Source organism: Octodon degus, unplaced genomic scaffold, assembly GCF_000260255.1.
Source record: "Octodon degus isolate 3935 unplaced genomic scaffold, OctDeg1.0 scaffold00108, whole genome shotgun sequence".
Lineage (NCBI taxonomy): Eukaryota > Metazoa > Chordata > Mammalia > Rodentia > Octodontidae > Octodon > Octodon degus.
The window spans coordinates 4,653,421-4,679,845 of record NW_004524684.1 but is presented as its reverse complement, the minus strand read 5'-3'; the positions used below and the strand labels follow the sequence as shown (position 1 = coordinate 4,679,845).

General features: G+C 43.3%; 1 protein-coding gene across 1 annotated transcript in view; it reads left to right on the top strand.

Annotated features, from left to right (window-relative positions):
• Nucleotides 1–26,425, top strand: part of Sema3c (semaphorin 3C) — a 146,797-nt gene that overhangs the window by 60,717 nt on the left and 59,655 nt on the right. Inside the window, exons 3-5 of the mRNA XM_012516494.2 lie at nt 9,828–9,988; nt 11,065–11,127; nt 20,581–20,700. Coding sequence (XP_012371948.1) covers nt 9,828–9,988; nt 11,065–11,127; nt 20,581–20,700 — 344 coding nt within the window. The remainder of the gene's footprint in view (nt 1–9,827; nt 9,989–11,064; nt 11,128–20,580; nt 20,701–26,425) is intronic.

The window sequence follows — 26,425 nt, the reverse complement described above, 5'->3', positions numbered from 1 at the left end:
AGCAAAGTCTGCTGCGGCTAAGGTTGAGAGCATTGGGCTTATATCTGAAGGGTTAAGTCATTTAACTTCCGCTGTCATACATTTGTAATTTTACGTGCACTACAAACATACAGCATCAGAAACCTGATCTGTGCTAGAGCTTCCTCAGATTTCCTTCCTGGTAAAGGACAAGCCCTGAAAGTCAGGCAGCACTAAATTTTCAGATGAATAGTGCTTTTTCTGCTCCTTTTCTTCCTCCATTTCCCAAATTGGGTAGAAAATTGAGGGCCTTATCTGGGTCAGTTTGAGCAATTTTCATCAAACAGGTATAATCTTCTAGGCTCTCAGAAGTGTTCTACGGTTTTCTAAAATAAATAATAAACCCTCTCATGCCCTCTGAGGCTCGCGGGCTCACTGAACCTGGCTGGGTCTACACCATGGCGGGAAGGCTGTGTGTTCTGTGCAGAGTTGCTGCTCTGGAGGGGGTTTTGCTGTTCCTCGTCCTTTGTTTGTGCTGGCATTCAATAATTGTCTTGGCTCCAGTGTCGAGAAGTCGTATTTATGTTTTGGGTATACTGGTTACACTTTAGTACAAGCAAGACAGAGCTCAATAGATTTGTATTAAGTGGAATCAATTCAGAGAACAGCTATGTACAGGACTGCCTTACAGCTAGGGCGGTGCACAAACGGCCTGCTGAAATCGGAAACTCTCACCTTGGTGTGGAGACCACAAGCTGAGTGACAGCAGCTCCCTCTGCTTGCACTGTCCTTATTTTCTTACTGAATTAGTGCCACAGTTCCAGGGGACAAGTGGGGTTCCTTAGGCACTAATAATTTATGCAACTTGCCTAAAGCCACACAGCTAATCAGAGGCAGTGCCAGGACTGAAGAGCAGATCTGTCATCCAAAGCTAGACCTTGTTCCAGGAAAATACATTAGTTTGAGGAAAAAAAAAAAAAGAGCTTCATTTTAATCCTATGTATGTTCCTGGTTAAAATGGTTCTTGGATTTAAATTGTACTAGCTTAATTTTCCGTTTGGATGTTAAGAGATAATCTTTTTGCAAAAAATTTTTATAGTCATTATTTCTAAAGCAGTAAAGCTTGTTAAGACTTAGAATTTGGCACATAACTACCAACTCTGTGATGAAAAGGAGCCCAAGGCAAATTCCTCAGGAGAAACCTGTTTGTCCACTTTTCTTTTGTACACTGTAACTGGCTTATTTGACTTAATCCTGCTAGCTAGGTTGTGTCATACAAAGGTCTCCGGAGAACTTCACCTCAGCTCTCCATTCCTGCTGGCGTTTTCCCCAGTGAGGTACACATTGGATTTTGAGGCTCATGGATTGAATGGCTAGCGGGATTGAGGTGCAACCTCCCTCCACCTTAAAAAGTGACCTTGATGTGTTAACTTGGGGGCCAAGTCTGAGGCTTCGCTGGCTGCTCACCCTTCCCCTTACATTGCCTTATCTTCATCAGATTCTGCTTCTGTGCTGGAAGTGAGAGGGAGATGCTCACGGCTAATGCTCACCGCTCAAAGCAGCAGCATTTTGAAAAGCAGACTCGGAGTCCCCCATTCTGCTAATCTCCTTGGTGTGCACGCAAGCATGCTACACGCTGGTCTAAGGCAGAACTGGAGAAGTGCAGCTCCGGTGCGGCTCCCGAAGGATAATGCCATCTCCCATCTCACCATGCGCTACGTGGAAGCAAATGGCTTTCACCCTAGCATAAAAAGCAAGGAATGCCCAGCATGTATGCGGAAGAAGAGCTGCGGGGTATTTGCTGAACCCCGGGCCTGCGAATCTGCAGGACGCTTGCCTGGGCCCTCGGTGCCTTTACTGATCCAAAGAGCAGCTCTCTCGTTGTGTCTGTAGAAGCTCAATCCCCAGCGTGTTTAATCTCTGGTCCAAGAGCCCAGAGTGCAGTCACTGGCTGCGTATTTTAGTGTCAGGGACAGAGATCCAAGAAAAAAAAAAGGCTCCTCTGCCTTGCATGAGTGCTGACTGCTTGACGTGAGGGGAGAGTGGCTCTACTGTCAGCTGCAGCTCTCTAAATTCGTTGCTTATTTAGAAGCTGGATGCAGTAACTTAGCTAAACAATGAGTCACTCTGAACAAAACAATATTTAGATAAAATAGCTGTCTCTTCAGGAAAACATCTCCAGATCTCCCAGTTCATAAGGGCTGGTTCCTTACAGTTGAGATGTTGCAGTCCACAATTCATGATGTTTTTCCTGTGCTCAAATGAAAATGGGTTGCAGGACGCATCAAATCAAAGTGTAGCTCAAGAATTTGGGCTGGTCAGGGAGCTGGGCTGCGAGATTCCAGATCGTCTGACTTGTGAAAACTCGTGGGTGGCCTTCAGTCACTCTGAAGGAATCTAGAGACTGAGAAGTCTTGGCGACATGTAGCCATCTTGCAGGCAGCGCTCTGGGTTTCCCTGCTTGTGTAGTTCAGCATTGTTTTAGGTGCAGTAGAAGCGGAGGAATCTCTTTGAGGAAACATGAAAATTGAAAATCTCAAGAGGAAGATTTTACTGCCTGACTTTCGATCAGAGAGTAATTATAATTTTTGGCAAAGGACTGAAATAGGTGCTTGGTATTATCAGACTCTTTGTTACAGAAATATGTCATGAAGAATATGAGGAAGTTATTTTTCCATGTAGACATATAATAGGTGAAGTATATAAGCATTTGATCCTGTTTTACTTAATGTTGTGTCATAAAAAATGTCTCTCAGGAACCCCTCACTAGCAGAGTTATATTTCTAAGTATATAATATGTCCCTGATTATGTCTTACACTAAGATTTTTCTCCACTGGCATCTCAAGTAACTTGGGAAAAATCCAACCCTCTCAGTTGCTTTTCAAGAATTTTGCATCTTCACATGGGGTCTGACATTCAGGACTTCGTTCGCATCTTTGGATGACAGTCAACTCTTGGCTTTCTGCTTAGCAAATTCCACTCACGTCCCCTTCTTTATCCATCCGTAAACTGTGGGATGATCCGGTGAGCTGGCTCCTTGCTCACCCGGGAAATGCTCATCTCTTGCTGAGGTCATCTGGTGTGGCCTGGGGCACAGTGTACAGGAGTGGTTTCTGACCCCTGCCTAGGCTACTACCCTCATCCTCCAAACTTACTCTGTCTCCTTATACTTAGTTCACTTACTGCTTTGATGATTAGTTTACTATTAGTTAACTCACCTTAGTTTTTGTTCCCAGAAAAAATAAGACAAGCACTTCCTTTCAAGTTGGTTATCTCTAGGAAGCCTCGGTGTGCCTCTGTAGCGCAGTGCGCCCCTAACTTTCCCAGTCATCTTGTTCTCCAGTGGCTCTCATGAATCCCCACTTTCCACTGTCCTCTTGGAGAACAGAGAGCAAGACTTTTATCTTTTTTATTTTTAACTAAGCCTCTGACTCCCGTACATCCTATTACATGATCAAAGAGTATTTCTAGTGCATGCAGCACTACTACATTCTATATCAACCCAACTCAAATTCACAGACACCTGTGATTAAAGGACCCGAGAAGTTGGTGAGGGTGAGATGCACCAGGAACCTCACTCTGCATTTGGGATTGCCCGCTGCTCTTGCCATAATTCAGGGTGCTGGCTCAAAGCCCTCAGCAAGGCTACCGCTATGCAAAGGAGGTATTATGAAAGGTGGAAAATCAATGATGCTCTGGGTTTCATGGCAGACGAAAAGTTAAACTTCCCTGTGAAGTTTCACAGAGCAGTCGCTCCTGTGGATGGCGGTGCGATCTCCTGCGTCCATTCTTCCCTGGGGTTTCAAAAGCCCGGGACGCCTCACTGGGTCCTCGCTGTGTCCAGCGCATGCCCACTGTCTAAAGCACCCTCGCACTGTCTGAATTTGTGTCCCGCCTGCAAAGTCTTTGATATTTGTGTTGCACAGTCTCTCTCTTCTTGCCTTGTTTTCTGTGAATGAACTTTGAACTGTGTGCCTGGATTGAATATGAAGTGCTTTTCAAAGCAGCAGCATGAGCAAGGGTTTTCCCAATTTTAAAAATTCTACCCTAAAATTGTAACAACAGCAGGGCATTCCACTCTGTAGGGCTGCCCCGGGACGCATTTCCAGATGCCGTCGTCCCCTCTTTCCTTGCTGCTTTCTGTTTTCATGGCTCTGAGCTTTTCTGGCCACTTGGGGCCCACTGTCCTTTGATGCTGGCTCCTGCCTCAGCTTTTCTGGGGCAAGAGCTCCGGCAAGCAGGTGCCAGAAAAGTGTCTGCTCCCACACGAGGGCATCCATGTGGCTTACATCTCAGGTGGTCGCTGCACCTGAGGCCTTCCTGGTAGATGGACTCCGTGGGTCCAGCTTGCTCTGCTTCTCCCATTCTCTTCTTGGGGAGAGCAGCAAGCTCAGCGTCCAGTCCACTTTCCAGAGGCTCCCTCCAGCCAGGTTAGACTCTCTACAGACCCCAGAACTCACCCTGCCGGACTGCTTGGACCTCCAGACAAACCTGGCTGCCCCTATGCAGGCAAGGAGTTAGCCTGGCTCTGAAATCTGCTCCCCAGGCTGCCTAGAGAAGCAGAGTCGGAATTTAAGATCCTGCTAGGTTGAGCGGCACAGCAGAAGCAGAATATGCCTTTGGTACAGAAACATCAACAAAAATGCCTGCTCTTTGATTTAATGTCATTCACCCAGCAAATACGGAGGTGTGGTTATAGTTATATTGGTAAGGTACATTTTTAAGCAGACATCTGTTTTTCTACCAGACTTAGAGAAAAGTGAAAGAATACCTTAGGTCTACAGACATACTAAAGCCATCCTCAGGGCTGGCCAGATAGCTCAGGGAACTAGAGCACCTGCTCCAACAGAACGCAGCAGCTAGGGTTCCATCCCTGGCGTGAGTGCCGGCTCCGCCCCAGGGGCATGCTGAGATGGCAGTTGAGGCTGGGCTTGGTGGCTTGTGCCTGTAATCCCAGGGCTTGGGAGGCTGAAAACAAGAGAATCATTATGAGTCTGATGTATGTAGTGAGACCCTATAGACCCTGTAAACCCTGTCTTAAATTTATTAAAAAAAAAAAAAAAAAAAGCTATACTTACAGATAAAACTTACCAACAGGTAGGGAAAAGGTAGAATGAGAACAACCAAGTTTATCTCATTGTCAGAACCAGAGTTTTTCCTCCTTTTGCCATGATTGAGAATAAAGAGTTACTTCTTACCCTCTTTTCCTTTGTCTTTGAAATAAAGTCTTTCTATGTGGTCAAGGCTGGCCTGGAAATTAGGATCCTCCTGACTCAGCCTAGCCTGTAATCACTGGGGTTACAGGGGTATGATACGACTCCCAACCAAAGTAAAAAGCCACGGTGCCCCGTGGCGAGACCTCCAGGGCTGCCTCGGAGGCCTCAGCCTGTGGCGCCCTGGCCTATTGAAAGTGATCTCCAGGCGACCTTCCAGACAGAAGCAAACCACAATGGAAATAAGCAAATAGCAGCAGACCCAGGCCCGACCTCTGGCGGGATCAAGGGAGCTAAGGAGCAGCCCTGTTGCCATGACGTCTAGGCCGGTGACTGAGTTCCGTGCAGGAGTTCCAAGCGGGCGGGAAGAACCTTGTCAGGAAAGAAATACAAAGGACCTATAGCAGAAAGAAGCAAGGCAGGCTTGGAGGTGTGCGGAGCCGGTCAGAAGGGCGAGAAGTCAAGGCCACGCGCAGCAGCCGCCGCTGCGGTCCTGGAGCACTGGGCTGTCCTGAGGGCAGCAGAGGCGCCCTGGGAACCGGAGAGCCAGCACCACCGAGCACCCGTGGCCAGAGAAGGAGCCACGCGGCGGGACGTGCAACCTGGGGCGGGTGGGCGCCCTCTGCACCCCTCGTGGCAGTCTCCCTCCTAGGCCAGCCTGGGAAGCGCACACACGCTGGGCCCCGCCTTCCTCTGTCCAGCCTCGGGAAGACCAGAGCCTGCTCGCAGGACTGTGTGAGGCCGCAACAAGCTTTGAGCGGTCAGACTGTGGTTGGCTCAAGCGTCCGCGCGAGTCTGCGGCTGTCCTTTGACCGGCACACAGAGCGGGGCACCACGGAGCGCGCAGACAGTCAGGGAGAGCCCGCCAACCCCGCTGAGGACCCAGGCGGCCTCCGCCCTCCGTCCTGGTGGCCCCGCACACTCTCCGGAAGTGAGTCTTTGCATGGGGGCCTAGGATAACAGTCAGACCTAGAAGTCCTTGTCTGAGGCTCCTAGAACAGCTCCGGCTCCGCGGCCCCCCCCCCCCCAAGCAGCTGCTTTGGGAGCAGCCTGGGGTCTCTGTTTGCTGCAGGAATTAGGAGCAAGGCTTTAGGGCTGCTGCACTGTCACTGCTGTCCTTTGTAGCTTCTGGGTTTTCCTCCAGGGACAGGTGAAGTTCAGCTTCTAGTCGTTTCCAGCGCCTGAGCCTCAGGCAGAAGATGGGTCATTCATGCCCACAGTACTTAAAGTCCTCAGCTAGAACCATCAGGAGAGGAAACTATCCTGTCCCGGGTGCTATCTCTAGAGAGGGAGGTGTCCCTGGATGCACTTTGACCTCTGCAGGGCATGATGCCCAGGCAGAGCAGAGCTGAGTTGTCCCAGGGCTTAGCTTCCCGTCCTTGTCCTATTCTCTGAGCAAAATGTCTTTCCTACAGTGATAAAGGCTTCCCTCATGTGTCGTGTAAATAAATTAAAAACACTTCATGAGTTTTAAATGTAATTAATGAGTAACTATCCCATGTGCTTCTAATAGAGAGATACCTGGGAATTGATTTTCAATGACCTAATGTGGAATTATAAAGGACCAAAGATAATGTCATGGTCTGAGAAAATAAATCACCCTATGAGGTGGTTTTACAAATTCATATTACTCAGGAAAGGGATTCCTATGAGCAGTTTACCAGGATTATATTTCTGAGCACAAGAGGGAAGTTCAGTATGCTCAAACGTGTGCCTGCCTGTGACTGACTATTAGAAAACAAAGATTAGTTCTCAGTGACAAATATACTGTATTTTGAGCTCTGCTGTAATTCCTGTGGCAGTCCACTGACTGTGTGTAGGCAGTCTCAGATGCTTGGCCTGCCAGGTTCACATTTGGAGGACATGTCTTTTTCTATCAGTTTTGGTTCAATTTGCAAGGCTCACAGTGGTTTTCTTTACAAAACATGTGGGTTTTAGGTACGCGTTCTGGGCTGTAAAATTTCCCTCTGGGACATTGGCAGAGAAGGCTGGACAGTAATTTTCCATCATGGAGCTCTACAATAACATTGATTTCAGGATAGAATCTTGTTTTTTAAAAAATGATGTTTCCCAGGAGGTTTTCCCAGGAACTTGGAGACCCGCGCTTCCCTTTACGGGGTCACCACATCTTCTGATGAGGTGCAGCCCTGCGAAGTCTCTTCTCCGTGAGCGGAGCATGAGGAGGGTGACCAGGAGCACCCCAGCTGCTCAGCGGGTGCCCCAAGAGGGAGCACAGCACTGCCAGCGTGGGGCAGTACGTGTCTTGACCTGTTGAGATGAGAAACAGCTCATGGTGGCTCCCGCTCACTGTACACAAATCAGGGAAGCAGTCATTTCCTCTGACAGCCCACGCCCTCCAGGCTCCCTTTACTGAACCAAAAAGGCAGGCTCCTGTCCTTATCACAAGCACAATTCTTATCGCTTCACACTCCTATCTTTTTCCAGAAAAATAGTTACTTTTCTTCCAAACCCTAAAGTTCAACTGTAGCTACTGACAGCAACTTAAATAGCATTTTAACAAGACAGCCAAGACCCCCACCACAACACAGTGACGCTGAAGTGAATCTTCCCCAGTTAACAGCTGTCAACTGTCAATGAGCTACAGATAATTAAATTTGAAGATGATTTATGGCTCAGCAAAACAGATAAAAGTCTTTGGACCAGAAAGGTCTTCAAGTTGATGGGTTTATTTCTCCCTCTGGTATTTACATTAATGCAAGAAACTGATTATTTTTTAAGGAAACAGGAGAAGAAACCTGCCGTTTTCGTTGTTGTCAGTTGCAAGCAGAAGCCAGCAGAGGTTGTTTTCCTGAGATCACGTTTTTTGTTTTAATTCAGTATGGGTTAAGAAAAGAAGGGGAAAATAGGCAAGAATATTTTGGTAGAAAAAAATCTGAAGTAAATAAGCCATGCTTCACAGGGTAAGAAAGAGGCAGTTGGGGACTTTGGACATAAAAGATGTGTCTTCAGAATTTCAGTAGCTGTATGATCAGTGTCCCATGTTTATGGGACTTTTTATCGTTAGTGTACACTACTGAAATAGGGAAAGAAAAGCTCAGTGTAAGCTGCCTAGAAAATCACAAGGTTCTTAACTCATAGACATCACGTAGTCCAATGATAGCGCACTTCTAGGGGTAGCTAAGTGACTGGTTTTTTAAGGAACCTAGATTTTCTCCAACACTTCTCCCTGCCATTCTTACCTAGAACCTTCCCAGAAAGTACAATTTCCCCAAATGTAGTATGTGCCTGTATATCTGGAATCAAAACCAAGAAATGACCACTTGGGTGTGCTGGTGTAGAGACCCAAGGAGCCATCTGGGTGGCCCCGAGGGGGGTCTCCTGGAGCTTCTCTGGCAAAGCTGGTCATGTGAGCACCTCACTTCCCTCGCTGGCTGCAGTTGGGACCAGAATGGCTGATCAAGACTGCAGTGTGCTTCCAAATGACCATGTTTGGTGCAGTGAGAACACCTCTGCCATGAATTCTGCTCAAGTGCTTCCCCCTGTTTTGACCACACTTACTCCCTCTACCTTACCACTTTCTGAAGCACGTCTGCAAGACCTCTTCATATATGCTGTCGCTGAGCATTGTCCAGTGGAAAGGCAGCTCCTGAGACATGGCAGTGCCCAGTCAGTGTGTCCTCATCCTACTCATTCACCTGGTGGGGCAACTTGTGCCTAGAATGACTGCAAGGATCCTGTGGCTTCATGCTGATTGAGTGCTTCTAGGTGACAGGTCACGCTTGCGTATGCTCTGTCTTCTCATGTGTTCAAGTTATTGCAGAACAGAACTGATGGTTTCCTATGAGGATTATTTTTATCTTTTATTTTATTTAAATTGGACTATAGGCACATCAAACTTTCTAGAAGTGTGTTCGTGATCATATGCCTAACATTTAGCTACTGTTCATCATGGAAGCAGTGATCTCAGAAAGCAACGTGTTTCATAGAGTTCATCATTCTCTTGAGCTCATCATCAAAGACTGGGGAGGGAGCTCAGTGGTCTACCACCTGCCTGGCAAGCACAAGGACCCTGACTTGATCCCCAGTACTGCATGCTGTGCGGGCCCCGGAAACATGGGTGTGTCATGCTGGCCACCATAACCAGCGGGGTGTTACACATCTGTAATCCCAGCACTGCTGAGGCTGATGTAGGAGGGTCACTATGAGTCAGAGCTGTATAGCGAGACCCTGTAACAAATAAGTAAATAAATAAAAGACTAAGAAAAAATTTAAGTGATATATGAATTGAATCCAAAAATTAAATACTAGTAGAGGATAAAAAGATACTTTGGCTTCTATTGGTTGTTTTCCATGCTCATTCTCCAAGCTGTATTTTGCTTGTCTAATCAAGTTTAACAACTTTTAAGCTGATGACATTTACCAATAAAACAAACTTGAAATATTTGCAAGTATAAGGAACAGAATCAAGTATTACTTCCATAAATTTCAATATTTCACATGAGATTCATCTTACTTTAGCATAAAGACAATAATTCAAATATCCATTAGCATAGATGAAGTTTCAAAACTTTATTACTGTAGGAAAAATGTATTTTTCCCTGTATGGCAACTATTTTTATAAGACCTTTTTATGAAAGCAGTAGTATTATGAAACCAAGATGCTCTAGTCTTATAAGTGTTGTTGACTATTTCAGAGCTTCGAGCCACGAAGACCTCTGAATACTTCAGCCTGTCCCACCACCCCTTAGACTACAGGATTTTACTGATGGATGAAGATCAGGACCGGATCTACGTGGGCAGCAAAGATCACATTCTTTCCTTGAACATTAACAACATAAGTCAGGAACCTTTGAGTGTAAGTTTCTCATTTTCTTGCAGACGATTGGGACTGGGTGACACTGTAGGGGTGATTTTCCTAAGGTTTTCAAATGCAATGAAAAAGAATACTATTTTTTTAAAATAGTATAAAATACATGTCAATGATTTCAAAGCTAAGGAGTCTCTCTAATTATTAACAATATGAAATCTGGAAAAGTACTTCCTGCATATATACATATAGGAATAAAGGAACATGGAATATATCACTACAGAGAGAAAAAATAGAACAAAGTGAAAGGTCAGAAGAAGCTTGACATGTCACCTGTATGCAGTCCCCATGGGGATTAAAAAGAATGCAGCTGTTAGACGCATAGTTACTTGAACAGGTGTGGCCCATATTTATTCTATTTTACAACAAGGATATAAAATTGAGTTTGATTGGGCCAAACAGGTAAAAGTAGATAAATTATGGATCTAGTGCAATGAGAAGTATTCGTTACGTGCATAAGAACAGAAGGATGACAGCTTTAAAAAGTAGGCTTTTCTGCAGTCCTGGCCTAGGACTGTAGAGTTTGTCTGTTTATTTATTTATTTAAAGACTCTAGTGTTTAAAAAGCCAGTAGATTTTCAGAGGGATATATTCTGGGTTTCATCCAAGCTCCTTTAGCTGTTAAAATATGCAAGGATTCACTTTAAGTAAATCTGCTATGCAGGGCCTGTGGGTAAGCAAAAACAATACTCAACTTGATAGTCACATAAATGTAAATTCACGGGATATAAGCAGATGAGAAAATGGTACTGTAAGTCAAATGGAGTGAAATATGTTTATATTGTGCACATTAAACTAATTATGATCTTATTTTAATACATGGTTAGTAAGTGGGGATGTATTATTGAAATGATTTTGTTAGAGAAAAAAATATTAGAAGTAGTAAAATGATCATTATCATAACATAACGGGATATTGAGTTTATAACATGAAAGAGAAAAGAATTTTGAAATAGAAGTGCAGAAATACCTGTAGAAATCTTGTTAGTAAAACGTAAATGAAGAACATTGAAGCACCCTGAGTCCCAGCGAGACTGTGCAGCCTTTGTTTTCCCTTCCGAGCAGGTTTTCTGGCCAGCATCCGCCATCAAAATTGAGGAGTGCAAAATGGCTGGCAAAGATCCTACGGTAAGTACTTAGAAAAGACCTAAGCATAAATATTTGGGCTTTAGGGCCCTCTGCTTGTAGTGCAACCAAGAACGAGACCAAGGTTTGACATCTTTGGCTGGACACATTGAAAACGCGAAGAGAGTGGAATTCTCACCATCTGTAATTTTGGAATTCCTGACTGCATAAAAATTTCCTGTCTTGTTTTCATTATTTCATGCAGATACTTTTGGTGATGAATTTCAGTAATAACCCCTGTTCTAAATGGATCCAACCTGCAGAATTCTCAGCAGGCTGCTGAAATAATGGTATTGCAGCGTCTGGAGCAGGTCCCAGATACCGTGGGCCTTTTCCAAGGATTCTCAGCAAAGCACTAGGGCTTAGTTGGCACATTCTGGGGATATAAATCACCAGTGACAAACAGTGTCTTTTTAATTAAAAAATAACCACAAAACTACCATCAAGGAAGGTAAGTGTACTGATAAATGGTTACAGTGATGCTTGTGCAAATCATCTTCCCCCAAGTGCAGCTCAACAAAAAGTGTCAAGCAAGAAATCTCTATTGATTTCTACAAATGACTGTTGACATTGACACCTTAAATAATTCTCAAATATTATAAAAGAAACACATGAAGCCCATCTTTACTGTATTCAAACCATAAAATCAAGCCTATGTTTAATTTCCTTGCTTGCTGCAAATCATGAAGAACAATATAATGTGAGGATCAAACTCTTCTCTCACAAATGATTTGGAAAGAGTTTCCACTATTCACTCATGTTTTATTTCAATTATTCATGAAATAAATACTGACTGGACACATTGTGTGTCTGGCATCGTGCTAGTTGCAGGAGAAGCAATTTGTGCAAGAACAGACAGGGCTCTGGCTTTCATGAACCTTGTGATCTGGACAGAAAAGCAAATTTTAATTTAAGGAGCAAGAAAGTACATGTTAATTAAAGAATGAGGTGGAAATATTGGCATGGAGTAGAAAATCCAGTAAATTTACACACACAGGGTGATCAAAAATATAATATGCCTTTAAATCTTTAAAGATTTTACAGTAAAGGATATGTTGGCATTAACCCTTTCAAAATGGTCCCCCCTCTTTGAACTATCCTGACCACCTTTCTGCTTTTGGGAGGCATTCTGAAGGCCCCTGCTGGTGAGTGTCTGCTGTGGAGTCCCCTGCAGTACAGCAAGCACAGAAGTGCTGCTCCCACAGACATGCCACCGCGTCCTCCTCTCCCTCATTCCTAAGATCTGGCAGTTCCAACAAATCACGATGACCACTGAGGGTAAATGTTTTGAATCAGATTGGGACAATGGGGCAGCCATGACCGTGCAACCCAAGGCACTCCTGACAGAGGGCTTGCAGGGCCATGCCCCAAAGTGGCAAGAGCAATGGAATGAGCCAGTCCAAAGGGAGAGCCGAGCCAGTATTGTGATGAGATTAAGGGTGACACATCTTTAGTTGTAATGATTTTTAAATTTAAGCATCGACTTCATTTTGTGATTGCACCTTGTCTGTTTACACGCCCTGGTCTGAAGTCATAATAAATGATAGTCTCAGCTGAGTTTCAAAAACTGTTGGCTGAGCACTTAGAGCACGGCAGATGCCTGAGATGCCCAGAGGAGTGAAATCTGTGCGTCGCGTGGTGAGTGCTCCAGAGATCCCTCGGGCTGGGCTGGTTTGGAGAAAGAAAAACTCATCTTTGTGGAAGTGAAACTTACTTTCTTTGAGTCTCCCGCCAGTCCCCAGTGTAGAGTTTCAAAACCGTCTGGCTCAAGACAGGGCCAGAGAGCCCTGGAATGCGGACCTGTGTTACACTCCTAGCTTCTTGGCCAGAGAAATTGCTAAGAGTGACTCAGATCTGGGGCTAGATTTCTGTATTTTATAATTCACCTAATAAGGAGAATTGAAAAGAGGGCAGATAAAACTTGCCAGGATATTTTTCTTTTTCCCTGAGATCCCAATGATTTCCTGGACCAAAATCTAAGAAAAAAAAAATCCAGAAACATGTGGAAGAAATGTTCAAAAGAACAAGCTGAGTAGCCTTCCAAGGACTTAAGAGCAGAATGGGGTATAATGTTTTGGAGAAGGATGTTTTGTCCCTTGAAGCTATTATTTCAATAACTGGACAAGAACTAAACTATTTTATTTCCTTCTAAGGAAGAGAGGTTTTCAGTGATCTGATCATGTCTTGCCAATTGCCATAATTATGTTCTGGGGTGATATAACTGAATTTATTGTCCTTTGTTAGGAAAGATTGGCATTGCCCATTCACAGAGACTGCCCTAGGGAGAATGTGCAGGCTACAGATACTTTTGTATATTCTATTTCCAAAAAAAAAAAATACTGCTAACTTTCTAAAACATTTTGGCCAAGTCATTTGATTCTGCTCGCCTTTTGAAAGAATAGAAACCCTTTCTTGTTTGCCTTGTGATAATTAAAGCTGTTCGATAAAGTCTTCAATGCTTGCTTGCATTTTCCCTTAGTTTTCTCACACTGGACTATCATTCGGGGATGTCTTGAATTCTTCTGAAGGGACAGCAGCCATGTACTTGGGAAAGGACTAGTGGAGGGCCCTTGGTGCAGTTCGGACTCTGCGAGGCAGGTGTGATTTGTCACTGTTGCATCCCGCGAAGCAGTAAGCAAGCTGACACTTCCAGATACAAGCACTGTCTAAGCAGGAGAAGCGGGAGGCTAACAAATGCATCTCATTTCTTATGTGCCAAGAAATGAGCTGGATTTCCAGAGACATCTTTTAATTAGCCACAGAAAAAGCCATTGGGAGAAAAATAATGTGAAATAGAACTTGGAAAGTTCCACAAAACAACCTGTTTTTACTACATTTCCCAATAAAACTAAGACTTTCAGAATGTCTTAACATTATTCAAATGAATGTCATCTAGTAATGTAATTTTTCATTTTTAAGAACACAGGAATGGAAAATTTTAATTTGCATGCACCAGTTATTGTGAGGAAACTGGAAGTATGAAGATTCCATTCACGAGCCTTTGCTGTGCGGTGGAGTTGACAGCACATACAAGCAGAATTTATCAGATGATGACATCCAGTGTTTCAGGGAACAGACCAGCCCCTGTTCTTATTGCTTTATTTTACTCCTGATAACGGTGCTACGAGACAGGCATTACTGCCACCCACATCTTTAAGATAAAGAAAGTCAACAACTAAGAGAGAAGAATGTACTCAGATCTGTAGGGAGCACTGGATGCTCTGTACCTGACCCAGGGCATAGTGCTATAGATCCTTCCCTCTTGGCCACTAAAAGTGGCCCCTCCCTAGGAGACAGTGGCAGGTGCTAAGGACACACAAAAGTCGGAGGCACGGTGCTGCTGGAATATGTTGGAGAGCTTTGACAGGCTTGGTGACAACCACATTAGATCCACTGTTACCCTTTCCTCTATTTCCTTCCAGTGACACTGAAATTCAAATAAACCAGGTGCTTTGTCCCTGCAGCCCATGGGATATGTGGCATCTGAGCATGTTCAGCTTTGTTTATCTTCCAGCGCTTTGAAATGGGAAAACACGTGCTCCACCTTTGGAGTAGGACTCACAGGAGCCTCATGCTCTGTCAGGCCTGCACACTGCCGGGTAGACTGGGAGCATCTCCTCCTGCCTGGAAGAGCTGTGTGACACATCTGTCACCTGTCCCTGTGCTCAGATCTATGCATGCGCCTCATAAAATTGAAAAGCTCTGAGCTAATGGAGGTGGAAAGAATTAAGCATGAGAATCTGTTCCGGGTGATTTTCAGGGGCTGGGCTTGAGCCGTGGTGCCTCCCACACAAATTCATTGTTTTTAGACCAATGAGGTTTGTAGAAAATTCACTGTGCACACAGTTCAGAAGTACATTTTTGTTGAATGTTTTCCACCTCATAGAAATATTAGGTCTGGCCTGGTAACTCAGCAGACTAAAGGGCCTGCTTATGCAGAACACAGAGGCCATGGTTCAATCCCCTGTGTGCGTGCTGGCCCTGCCCCCAGGGCGAACTGAAAGGGTGATTGAGACTGGGCGTGGTGGCGCGAGCCTATAATCCCAGCACTTGGGAGGCTGAAAACAGAAGAATCACTACGAGTCCGATCTATATAGTGAGACTCTGTAGACCCTATCATAAATACAGAAAAATAAGTAAAAAAAAAAAAGTAGTAATCATCCACTAAGCAAAACATAAAGTGGAGGCAAATAAATTCTGTACTGCTATAACAATTGAAAAGAAAAGTGAAACAGTGAGCAGCAAACCCCTGTGTGAGCACGGGGCCAAGGGCTGCGCATCTTCGAATCCCGTCACCCTGCAGACACACCCTCCCACCCACTCCATTGATCTCTAAATGTCAGCATTTCATTCAAGCAGTAATTTGAGCACAAGCAATAGTACATGCTGTCAAGTGTATCTAATCATATAGGACTTGAAGGGGGAATATTCATTTATTTATTTATTTAGTTTTGCATTTAGTACAGCGGACACAGGGTCTACAGGGTCTCACTACATAGATCAAACTTGTAGTGATCCTCCTGTTTTCAATCTCTCAAGCACTGGGATTACAGGCATGGACCACCATGCCCAGTCTCTTTGTTTATTTATTCTGTTTTTTAATGGAGGAATAGAAAAACACTTAGGAGATCATGGAAAATTAAGCTGAGATGCATAGGTAGATAGATAGATAGATAGATAGATAGATAGATAGATAGATAGATAGATAGATAGATAGATACATGCATGGATAGATAGATGCACACATATATAATATGCACAGGCTGTCAAATTTGACCTATTAATTGTATGATATTTCCTTATTTCTATAACCAGATGACCTTATGCTACTGCAAAGTGTATTTTTTTCTTAATGTATATTCTTTGGGACTCTCTATCAGAATTCCTTGATTCATCCTTAGACCAAATAGTTATAGTCCCAGAAGAAAAGAAAATAGTTTTCTAAATAGTATAGTATGCACCACAGAAAGTCAACATTTTATTAACTTAGAAATTTTGGGGGAGACTGATAATTAGGCTTAGGGCATTGCACTTGCCAGGCTGATGCTGGGTCCCTGAACTATGTCCTGGCCCCCAGAGTCAATGTTTTTAAAGTTGTATTTACCTACGATCCCTTACATATTTTAAAAACATATATTTTCATATTGATAAGCTAATGTGTGTTCAATACAGAGATTTTAAAAGCCTAGAAAAGCAAATAGAAAGTAGTAGACTATGAACCAGCTATGAACCCTTTGGCCTTGGAGACTTAATTTCTCTGGTCTTGGTTTTCTTCCCCATAAATGGTATCCATCATAGTCTCATTGTAGTCTTATTTGGACATTTATTTTCACCCAAATTTCAGGCTTCCTTCTTCTTTTTTTTTTTCTTTTCAAAGTTTTATTGATAAACATATAGCAATGAGACAGTTTCAAATCAAATCGAAAGTACAGTTTCAACAAATAATATACTGCATACATTCTTCTCAGTGGTTAATTGCTGTACAAGATGCAGACTTGTGATCCTACTTACAAACACCATTAGAAACAGGCTTCCTTCTTGCTTCTACTGTAATCTGGTTCTGCAGTGAGCTGTGTGCAAGACAAACATCCGGTCCACTTTCCACTGGCCATAGTTCACAAGAACAATGTACATGACGATATTAATGGAAGCCTCCAGTGTGCGCTAGTTCCCTGTATAGTGTAGCAATTCCATTCTAGCTTGCTTTATTAGTGCATAGCGCTCACCACCCTTGCTATCATTGTCATGTTACAGATCAAAGACTGGGTCACAGGAAGGCGATCGAGCTGCTGTAGTTTCTAACAGCTAGGAAAAGAGGGAGCTGGTTTGAAGCCAGGGCATCTGGCTCTTGAATTGGAAGCATGACAACCACATTAGATCCATTGTTACCCTTTGCCAGGATGACCCAGATAAACCAACTCCATTTGCCACTGGCTTTTCCACAAACACTCCAAGGCTCCCGGCCACTATTCTCCCACCTATCCTGCATTTTTTTTTTTTTGCATTCCATTTGTATTTTTATTTTATTTATTCTGTTATGTTCTAAAAGTAATACTTTTTATTTTTTCGGAACGAGGGATTTTAACTCAGACCTCTGCGCTTGCCGGGTCTTTTTAAATTAATTTTACTGAGAAAGAAGTAGCAATGAGACAGTTTCAAAACAAGTTAGTAGGACAGTTACAATAATTAATACATTGCATATTGTTGTCTTCATAGTAGTTATTCATAGTACAAGATGCAGACATGACATCTTGTCTAAACACTATTAGTTCAAAACTTTTTTCTCATTGAACTAAGAGAAAGTAGCTATATATCTATGCTCACTATTTTGTATAATATATGTATGTATGTAATGGTCCTTCATTTGTATTCCCCTTTTTGTTTACTTTTGTCAGAGATGGGTATTCCACTGCCATTCATCATTTGACTTACCTTGTCAGATACAAAAGTTGCATTTCTTGTTATATGACTTTGCTTCATCTTGGTCTTAACCATCCAGCAGAACAGTGTAAGAATGAGGTATAATAAGTAAAGCCATATCAATATGCTGAGCTATAAAAGGTTCAAGTCAACAACTTCTGACATTACCAGTCCTGCAGATAACCCACTGCTATTATGGACTACTGGCTTATATTGGATTACTTTGTTGAATTCATGCACCATCCTGCATACTTGGGCCTTTGGTTTTGGTTCCTGCTGTTTCCTGCTGGAATGTTTCCCACTTACACGATTCCCTGTCGACATAACTGCTTCATTCCACAGGACCAGCTCAAGTACCAACTCTGCTGAAAGCCGTGCACCAGCCATGCACCGAGCTGTCTTCTTGCCCTCTGCAGTGTATTAAAAACTTATTGTAGCACCCATCCCAGCCTGATTTGTTACTGTCTTCTTTCTTTGCAAACAGGAAGTCAGTCTGCTTTTCTCAGGACTGTTAGCACCAAGCACAGTGCTGTGAACAGCAGGCATTGAGTAAATATTTGCCGGACGTGAGGACGCCATGTGTATCCACGCTGCCCGGAGCAGGGGGTCCTGGTGCGGGTCTTGGGCCAGCTCCTCCTGACCACTGGGCACGTCATTTACTTTCTCTGGGACCCGACATGCCTTCACCAACGTTACAGCATTGCCAAGACAGTTCACCCAAGCCACATCTCAGTATAAAAGATTTCTGAATATTAATTCATATTAAAGAATGTTTAAAAAGTTACTCGCATGTTGATAACTGTTACAAAAACCATTATGGATTCCTCACCCACACTGAGGCAGCTATAAAGTGACTAGACGTACAAAATTCAACTCAGAACTTCCTGTATTTGAAAATCTGCTTTGTAGTTTCTACCAATGAGACCCCAGGCCAGCTAACTAAGAAAACCTCTGAGCTTTACTTTTCTACAAGGACTTAGTTTTACAAACAACAGCCACCATAAAAATAAGGAAAAAGGATGCAACTAAGTTCACACAAGGAGTGTTCTCTAGATACCAGCTGCAGAGCTGAAAATCAAACCTCCTGGGAGACTGAATGTGGCAAAACATGCAAGGATTGGGGCCGGGGAGATGGCTCAGTAGAATAAGCGCTTGCCTGGCAAGCCCAAGGGTTCAATCCCCGGTTCAATCCCCAGTTCCACCAAAAAAAAAAAGCAAGGATTATTTCTATGTCTAGTACAGCACAGACTCTGAATATCATCACCCGCAAGGAGCAGAGACATCAATAAATAGACTAACATGCAACAAGCATAGTCTGTATTTAAAGTATAAACCCATTTTTCTCTGCCTTCCTTATGCTACCAGTGATTCATGAAAGCAAATTGTCCACAAAGCCCAAAACAAGACAGACACGATATGTTATTAAAAGAACTAGACTGAATGCAAGTCTGATGGGAAAGTGCTCTATACAGAATCCTGGAGTGACTCGCCTTGAATGCCAAGCACATAAGCACAAGTCTCTCGCTCACAGACTTTCTTAACATAGACATATTATATACAAACCATACTTCATCTGCACCTCCTTCTAGGGAACCATGTTATCATCTGTACTTATGTAATCAAATTCTTGAGACCTCTATAAACAGGTGTCAAGTTATAATGACACTGGTTATTTAACAAAAATACTTACTGTCTCAGCATACAAATAAAATGTATAGTCTGGTCTGTAAAATTTAATTTCTTTGACAGTAGTGTTCATGATTGATTATTTAATAATAAAAATCTATAATAGAAACATCTGTATGAAGTTAGAATGTATAAAAAATACACATTCCCTGACAAGTAATAATGTATATAAAAATGATGAAAAGGTAAAATAATCTTGATGTTAAGTTCAGTTTAAGTTCTACTTTAGTAAAGCATGAATTGTTTTACTTTTACAGTAATATAAATAATAGATATATGTTACCTTCTAAAAATCAGGGATGCCTAAAGGAAAAAAGAGGCAGTGCGTACTGCTTACTGCACAGGCAAGAACTACCGCTAAGCTTTGATATATTACTCCTAGCTCACACCAATTTGAGATTAAAATGCTCTTTTTGTGTTTAGTTTTCAATGAGAAAATGACTACCTCACATTGAGTTGGGCTGTAGCAAGTGAGAAGGGTGCTTGGGGAAGGAGCAAGGGCACGTTTTAGGGGATCAAGGGCAAAGGAAAAGATGCTATCCTTCCTTATAGCAAGCAGTGAGTGCACCGGCACGTTCTGCCAGTTCTGTTCACCAACCGTAAAGATCAGTAGCATTTGTCAGTCTGTGGTAAGACCCAAAAGGAACTTCTTCCTGGTGTCCTTGGAAGCAGGTACATATAATCTGTGTGTCCACACAGATGAGGGAACCACCTGTACCTCGCTGGTGGGCAGTAAGTTTATACATTTCAGAACCAAAGCTTATATAGTACAATAGTAATACAGCACAAGGTGAGGTAGGGTTTTCGGTAGATCTGAGGTGAATTCCTGTTTTCCTAAAATAAATCAGTAGAATAAACCATTTTCTTCTCTTATTATTTCCTCAACCCTATCCCCTAGCACATGGTGAAAAAAGAGGACAAAGGTGGAGATACAAGGCCTAGGATCTGTCAGTTCTGTATACTTTGCATTGAGATGTATACAGTTGAGAGCATTTTCACTTGAGGTACTCGATTTAGGAAAGATTTATGCAAAAACGGAAAAACTGAAACAATGGAATAATCTTGTTCAATAGAGTGCCACTAGGTTAGCGGTTTATGTCTGCTTTATTCATTGAAAATGCCTAAAATGTTGGGACTGCAGCAGAGCTTAAGGAGACAGACAACATCAGTTTAGGCTCTGATTCTGCAACACCACGAGCTCAACAGCATCACCTTTAGGAAACACCCGGACTGCCTCAAGGGCTTCTATTCCCTCATGGTCCCCATGGCACAAAATCTTAAGAGAATGGAGGGGTAGAAATGATAAGGAAGTCACGGGGGCACTAACTGCTTTCTCATCGCTTCTTGCAGCACGGCTGTGGGAACTTCGTCCGCGTCATCCAGACCTTCAACCGCACGCACCTGTACGTGTGTGGGAGCGGCGCTTTCAGCCCCGTCTGCACATACCTGAACCGCGGCAGGAGATCCGAGGTAACGCGCTGTCAGCATCCGCTCTTAGTGTCAGGGGCAGAGAGTTTAGAGATGGTATTTTAGATTATAAATTTGGAAATATCACTACAGTACTTAAAATATTTTCATGCTTATTAAAGACTAAATATATTAATTTTTGTCTGCCAGCACACTTAAGATACAGTCTTTCGCCTTCAGTGCAAACATACATGTGTATGTGTGTGTGTATAAAAGTTCTAAATGACAAACAAAGTGTTAATACTATACTTTCAATATAAAGCACTGCAAACACCAAATTATAGAAACAGTGTATTGGACTCTTACTTCCTTAAATCTACTTTAAGTAATCCTTGTTTATCTTTCAAATTCAGTAAACTTTGCTCGGCACTGAACAATGTATGGAGCAGAATTTCAACTGTTTTTGCTGAAAAGAACTTTATAAAGCAATGCACTTAAAACCAACACTAAGGAGACAGACAACATCAGTTTAGGCTCCGATTCTGCAACACCACCTCAACTCAGCCGCTCTTTCCTTATTGTTTCATGAGTTAAAATGATATGGATGTGGTATGGTGTTTGCCAAACACTGGTTAAATATATAACTACTGTGCAATCAAACACAAGGTTGTTGAACTTCAACTGTGATACTTAAGACTGTGTTTACCATCCCATTCTAAAAGTGTTGACTGAGGCGGCTGTGAAGGATAGTAGGAACTTTTCCTCATTCTTTGAGTGAAACTTATTGTTTGACTTGTTATAACCGTTTTAAGTCCTGAGATTCTTTCATGCTATCCTTATTTGGTTCATTTTGCAGCACATATTTAAAAATCCCATTCTTCTGTATTATCTCAATTTGTTTTGGAAGTGAGAATTGTGGAAAACGTTAAATACTGCTACCAAGTTACTTCATAAGGTTTATTTTTCCTTAACACGAATTAATCCACTTTAGGACTAGTGTCATTGAGCAATGGTGGCTTTTGTATTCTTCTTTATTAAATGATGGTTTTTAAGATTTGGAATTTACACATATACATTTTTGATGCACTAAAAATCATTTTAAAATGACTAACTCATTACTACTCAACCATGTGCTGCTGCGGCTCCAAGTGAGGTTGAAGATGCCACGAGACGTTAATGTTCCTGAGAAAGAGTTCTGCTGCTGGGATGAATGCACTTGGCTGCTTGAGCTTGTCGTTAGGGCTGCATGCTTGGGATCAATTGATTAAATAAACTCCTGCCTGAGACATCTGCAATCTGTCAGACACTCCCTGAAGTCTGTGTACTCACTGTGCAGACCAACAATAGCAGAGCCATGTCCAGGGCACAGATCACAAATAAAATCATTTTCCCATGCACACGCTGCCCACTACGCACTTGAAGCCTTAATTAGAAAATCTGTCCAAAAATTAATCTCCTTTGCAAAACCAGTGTGGAAGAAATTATAATCACTTTGATAAACAGGAACTACACCAGTCTCACTTCAAAAGATGCACTTCAAAGGTAGAAGCATTTCCATTAATTAATGCAGCCTCTTAAATAATAAGGGAACAAGGTACATTTGGGATATAAAAGAGCTGCAGTGTTCAGTGTTTTCCCCTGTAATCAACTGTAGCATCACTTTGTCTTTCATCTGTAAGCTGATTGTGAATGTAGAGCTAAACAATTTTATCTTTCTTTATATATTTCGTACAGGGTCTACAGGGTCTCACTACACAGATCAGACTCCTAGTGATCCTTCCCATTTTTCAGCCTCCCAAGCACTAAAATTATAGGCATACACCACCACGCCCAGTCTCATTCAGTGTTTCAGTGTACTGCGAGGGCAGGGCCTGGCACGGCAACCCAGGGATTGAACCTCCAGCCCCTGCGTCTGCCTAAGCAGGTGCTTTAATCTACTGAGCTATCTGGCAGGCCCATAATTTTATCAAATTCTGAATGTATTTGTTTTCTTTCTGCATTAAGGATGTACTAGCATGAGATGATCACATGACACAGAGGACCTTGCTTGGAGCGCGCTCGCCTGCTCCTTCAGCACTGACGTGGTCTTGTGCAATGACCAGGAAGTCACGCTTTCTGATAACACCTTGTTCTTACTAGGACGCAGCCTTCTCCATACCTTCAAAGCTAGTGTGACAGTGAACTGTCATTTGCCATTCATTTTCTTTTTGAGGCATTATCCCCACCTTGTCACTGCTTGTCCTTAAAGTTCAGCGGTCCTAAGAGAGAACTTCATGAGCTGAGCGTACGCTTGGTGCACTGTGGGCTTTCCCGATAGCGCCTCACTCGTCCACTGCTTTGGGAGCAGGACCCGAAGCCTGCCTGGTGCACGTCAGCAGTGCCCAGCAGGCTCCCTGCTGCATCTGTGCCCCATCAAGGCTCTTCTCTTCGAGCGCCCCTCTCCTCCGTCTTCTGTTTCTGGAGAAAAGGAAATCAACACTAATGTGCCAAAGAGAAGGACCAGCTGGGATGAGGGACAGGAGAGGAGAGAGAAGTAAGGGAAATACAGACATTCACATACATGGGGTGGCGTGGATGATTGCACGGCTCATTTCCACTGATCTACTGAAAGAAATAGTTGGGGCCAGGGAGATGGCTCAGTAGAATAAGCCCTTCCCTGGTAAGCACAAGGGCCTGAGTTCAATCCCCGGTTCTGCCAAAAAAAGAAAAGGAAATAAAAAGAAAGAAATAGTTAATGCTTGTTTTTTTTTCTTCTTTTTATCCTTTTGACCAATTTTGCATGGTTATCTCCACTTACAACTAATTTGAAGACAACAGTATGCAATGTAACAACCATTGTTGAATTCCTATCATTTTTAGTGAAATTCTTCATCATTTCTTTTTTGAACTCCCCCTTTCCTTTCTTCCACTCTGTTACAAGGCTCTCAGAACATTCTTTCATGCTTCTGTTTGCCACCACTTTATCAAAATTTTCTAATAACACTTACACTTTTACACATTAACAAATGGATCAATGACGACAATTCTACAATGGAGTGTTGACTCCATTGGTCAGAAACCTCCAAGGCTAATCCACACCCTAAATTTTGGTCATGTCCTCTATAATCAAGGTATTTACTAACTTTTAATTTTTTTTTCAAATTTATTACAGTAAAAGACAGTTTGCCATGAGCCCCCCTCAAAACGCTCCCCTCAGTTCTCACTCTGCCTCTTGTCTTCACCACCCCCTGCAGCAGCTCTGGAGTCCCCTTTCCTGAGTGTCTTTTGTTGAAATACCTCAGTGGCCTTTGGACATCTTAGACCACAGGGCATTTTCTTCTACCTTCTTTCTAATTTTTCACTAAATCTTCTTTGGTCCATTTTATTGTCTTATTGCTTCAATCTACATCAGTTATTTATTTATTTATTTATTTATTTAACGAGAATGAAGGTAGAAATAATCCATGTCAAAGCTTGCAGCACACACCCAATGTTGGTCTTTCTCATGTGTCACAAGAGAAGTAAGTGGAGCCGTCTTAACCAGATAATGGCAACAACAGAACTGTGTTGAGTTTGTGGCTTATGTTAACTATTATTTTGGTCTGCACAAGGGATTGGAAGGGCCACAGGGAGATCAGTTAGAGACTTGGTGCTGTAGGCCAAGAGAGAGTATTGTACTGAGAGAGACACAGAAGCACAAAAGGTGGACTAGCACAGGTGAAGTTGGTGGGTGCAGATACGGAAAACAAACCCATGCTGACTTAGGTGGAGCCATTTCTGCTGTTGAGCTTTTGCAGCCTTTTTAGTTCGGAGGTTGCCGTGAACTGGGAGGAGAAGCCGTAAGAGATCATGCTTGGGGTAAAGCTGATGAGCCTGGGTGGGTTTGGTCTGTTGCCCGTGCGGTGCCATGAAATACCAGGCGCAGAGTTGAATGTGAAGCTGGATATATGAAGGTGCTGGTTGCTGCTTTTTAAGAATAACCGATGCCCTTATATAAGACTTCTTCAACTTTCACTAACAAACAGACATAAATGTTTTATACATGTTTGGTACTGAAAGTCAAAGATGTCTCATTGAAGGGTTTTATTTTTTTTCTGTAAAGTACTTGAAAATAATATGAGCTGAGAACATTATGAGATAAAACAAAATAGAATTTGATTATAGCAGCAAAAGGAGAATTTTAGTGGAAGAACTAGTTAGCAGAAGCGGCCAGGAGCTCGCTGCACTGCACAGTGGGTCCAGTCCAAGCCAGGGCCACAAATCTGCAGTACATTAAATTTATGCTTTGAGTAACTTCCTGCAAAATTTTCAGTGATGTGGAGGCCAGGGTGGAGTGGTAGGGACTCCCAGTGCGCGGCGGGTGTGAGCAGGTGGACACTGCGGACACGGGAGGAGACGGCGCTCAGGCGGCCTGGGCAATGCCTGCAGGGTAGACTCGTGCTAAGCAGAGCTGCCTCCGGCCCTAGAGTCACAACCAGGCTGGCTCAGGTCTGCTGGCTTTCATGGTACTTCTGATTTGGAAAGCACAGACTTAGGGGCCATGAAACTGAGCTTCAGTCTTGCTTGTGTCCCCCTTTCCCAGCTGGTCTGGGCAAGCCGCATCTTCTGCATCTAGGACGCAGCAGGGTTAGGGGTTGTGATTCCTTTCAAAGTGTGACCATTGCCCACTGCACAAGGAGTAGCACACCAACTGCTGTATGGTGGGAAAGAATGAAGTTTTGTTCAGGGAGTCGAAACTTTACAATGCTTTAAAAAATTTTCCCAAAATATTTTCTAATGGATCACTGTGCTCTATTGATTGTCACTGTAATCAACTACTTTGCATTTCTGCTGCTCTTCCTGCAGCTGCTGTGAGGTCGTGGCAGCGTGTGAGGCTAATGCGATCCAATTCCTGGAACCACACAGCAGGAGAGTGGCTTGTTTTCAGAATCCAGTGTCTACTCTTGTCTGTTCTGGTCCTGTGTTCTGTAATGTTCAAGATAGAATCAAACCTTTTTGGATGAGTGCTGTGACCCTTTCATTTCCCTGAACAAAAATATTAAGGAGTCTGACTGGCGGTATAGCTTAAAGGACTAAGCGCTTGCTTAGGTAAGTGCAGGGACCAGAGTTCGACCCCCGGCACTGCAGTCCGCGCCGGCCCTGCCCCCAGGCATGCGGCCCTGCCCCCAGCCATGCCACCCCACCTGCGTGCTGAGCCAGTGATGGTGGCACATGCCTGGAATCCCAGTACTACAGAGGCAGAAATCAGGAGGATCACTACGAGTCCGAGCTACCTAGTGAGACCCTGCACGCACACACACACACACACACACACACACACACACACATACCTAAAAAATATTAAGGAATCTATATTTCTTCTCAATAATTCTCAAATACTATAGCCTAATAATTAAGGTCTCCAGGACTGGGGAGATAGCTCAGCAGTCTATGTGCCTGCCTGGCAAGTACAAGGGCCCAGGTTTGATCCCCAGCAGCACATGCCATGTTGGCCACTGATAGTACGGTAGTGCATGCTTGTAATACCAGTACTGGGGAGGCTGAGACAGGAGGCTCACTATATGTCTGAGCTTTATAGTGAGACCCTGTACCAAATGGATAAATAAATAAAAAAGATTTTTCTTTTTAAAATTAAGATCACCCATCATCTAATATAATCAACAAAAATGAACATTTAATAGTAGTTTGCATAAAGATAAAGGTAAATACTCATACCAAGAAGATACAGGCACTGTGTTGCCTCTGCCCTTCAGGTGGACCCCAGCCTCCACTGCCCCTGCCCTTCAGGTGGACCCCAGCCTCCACTGCC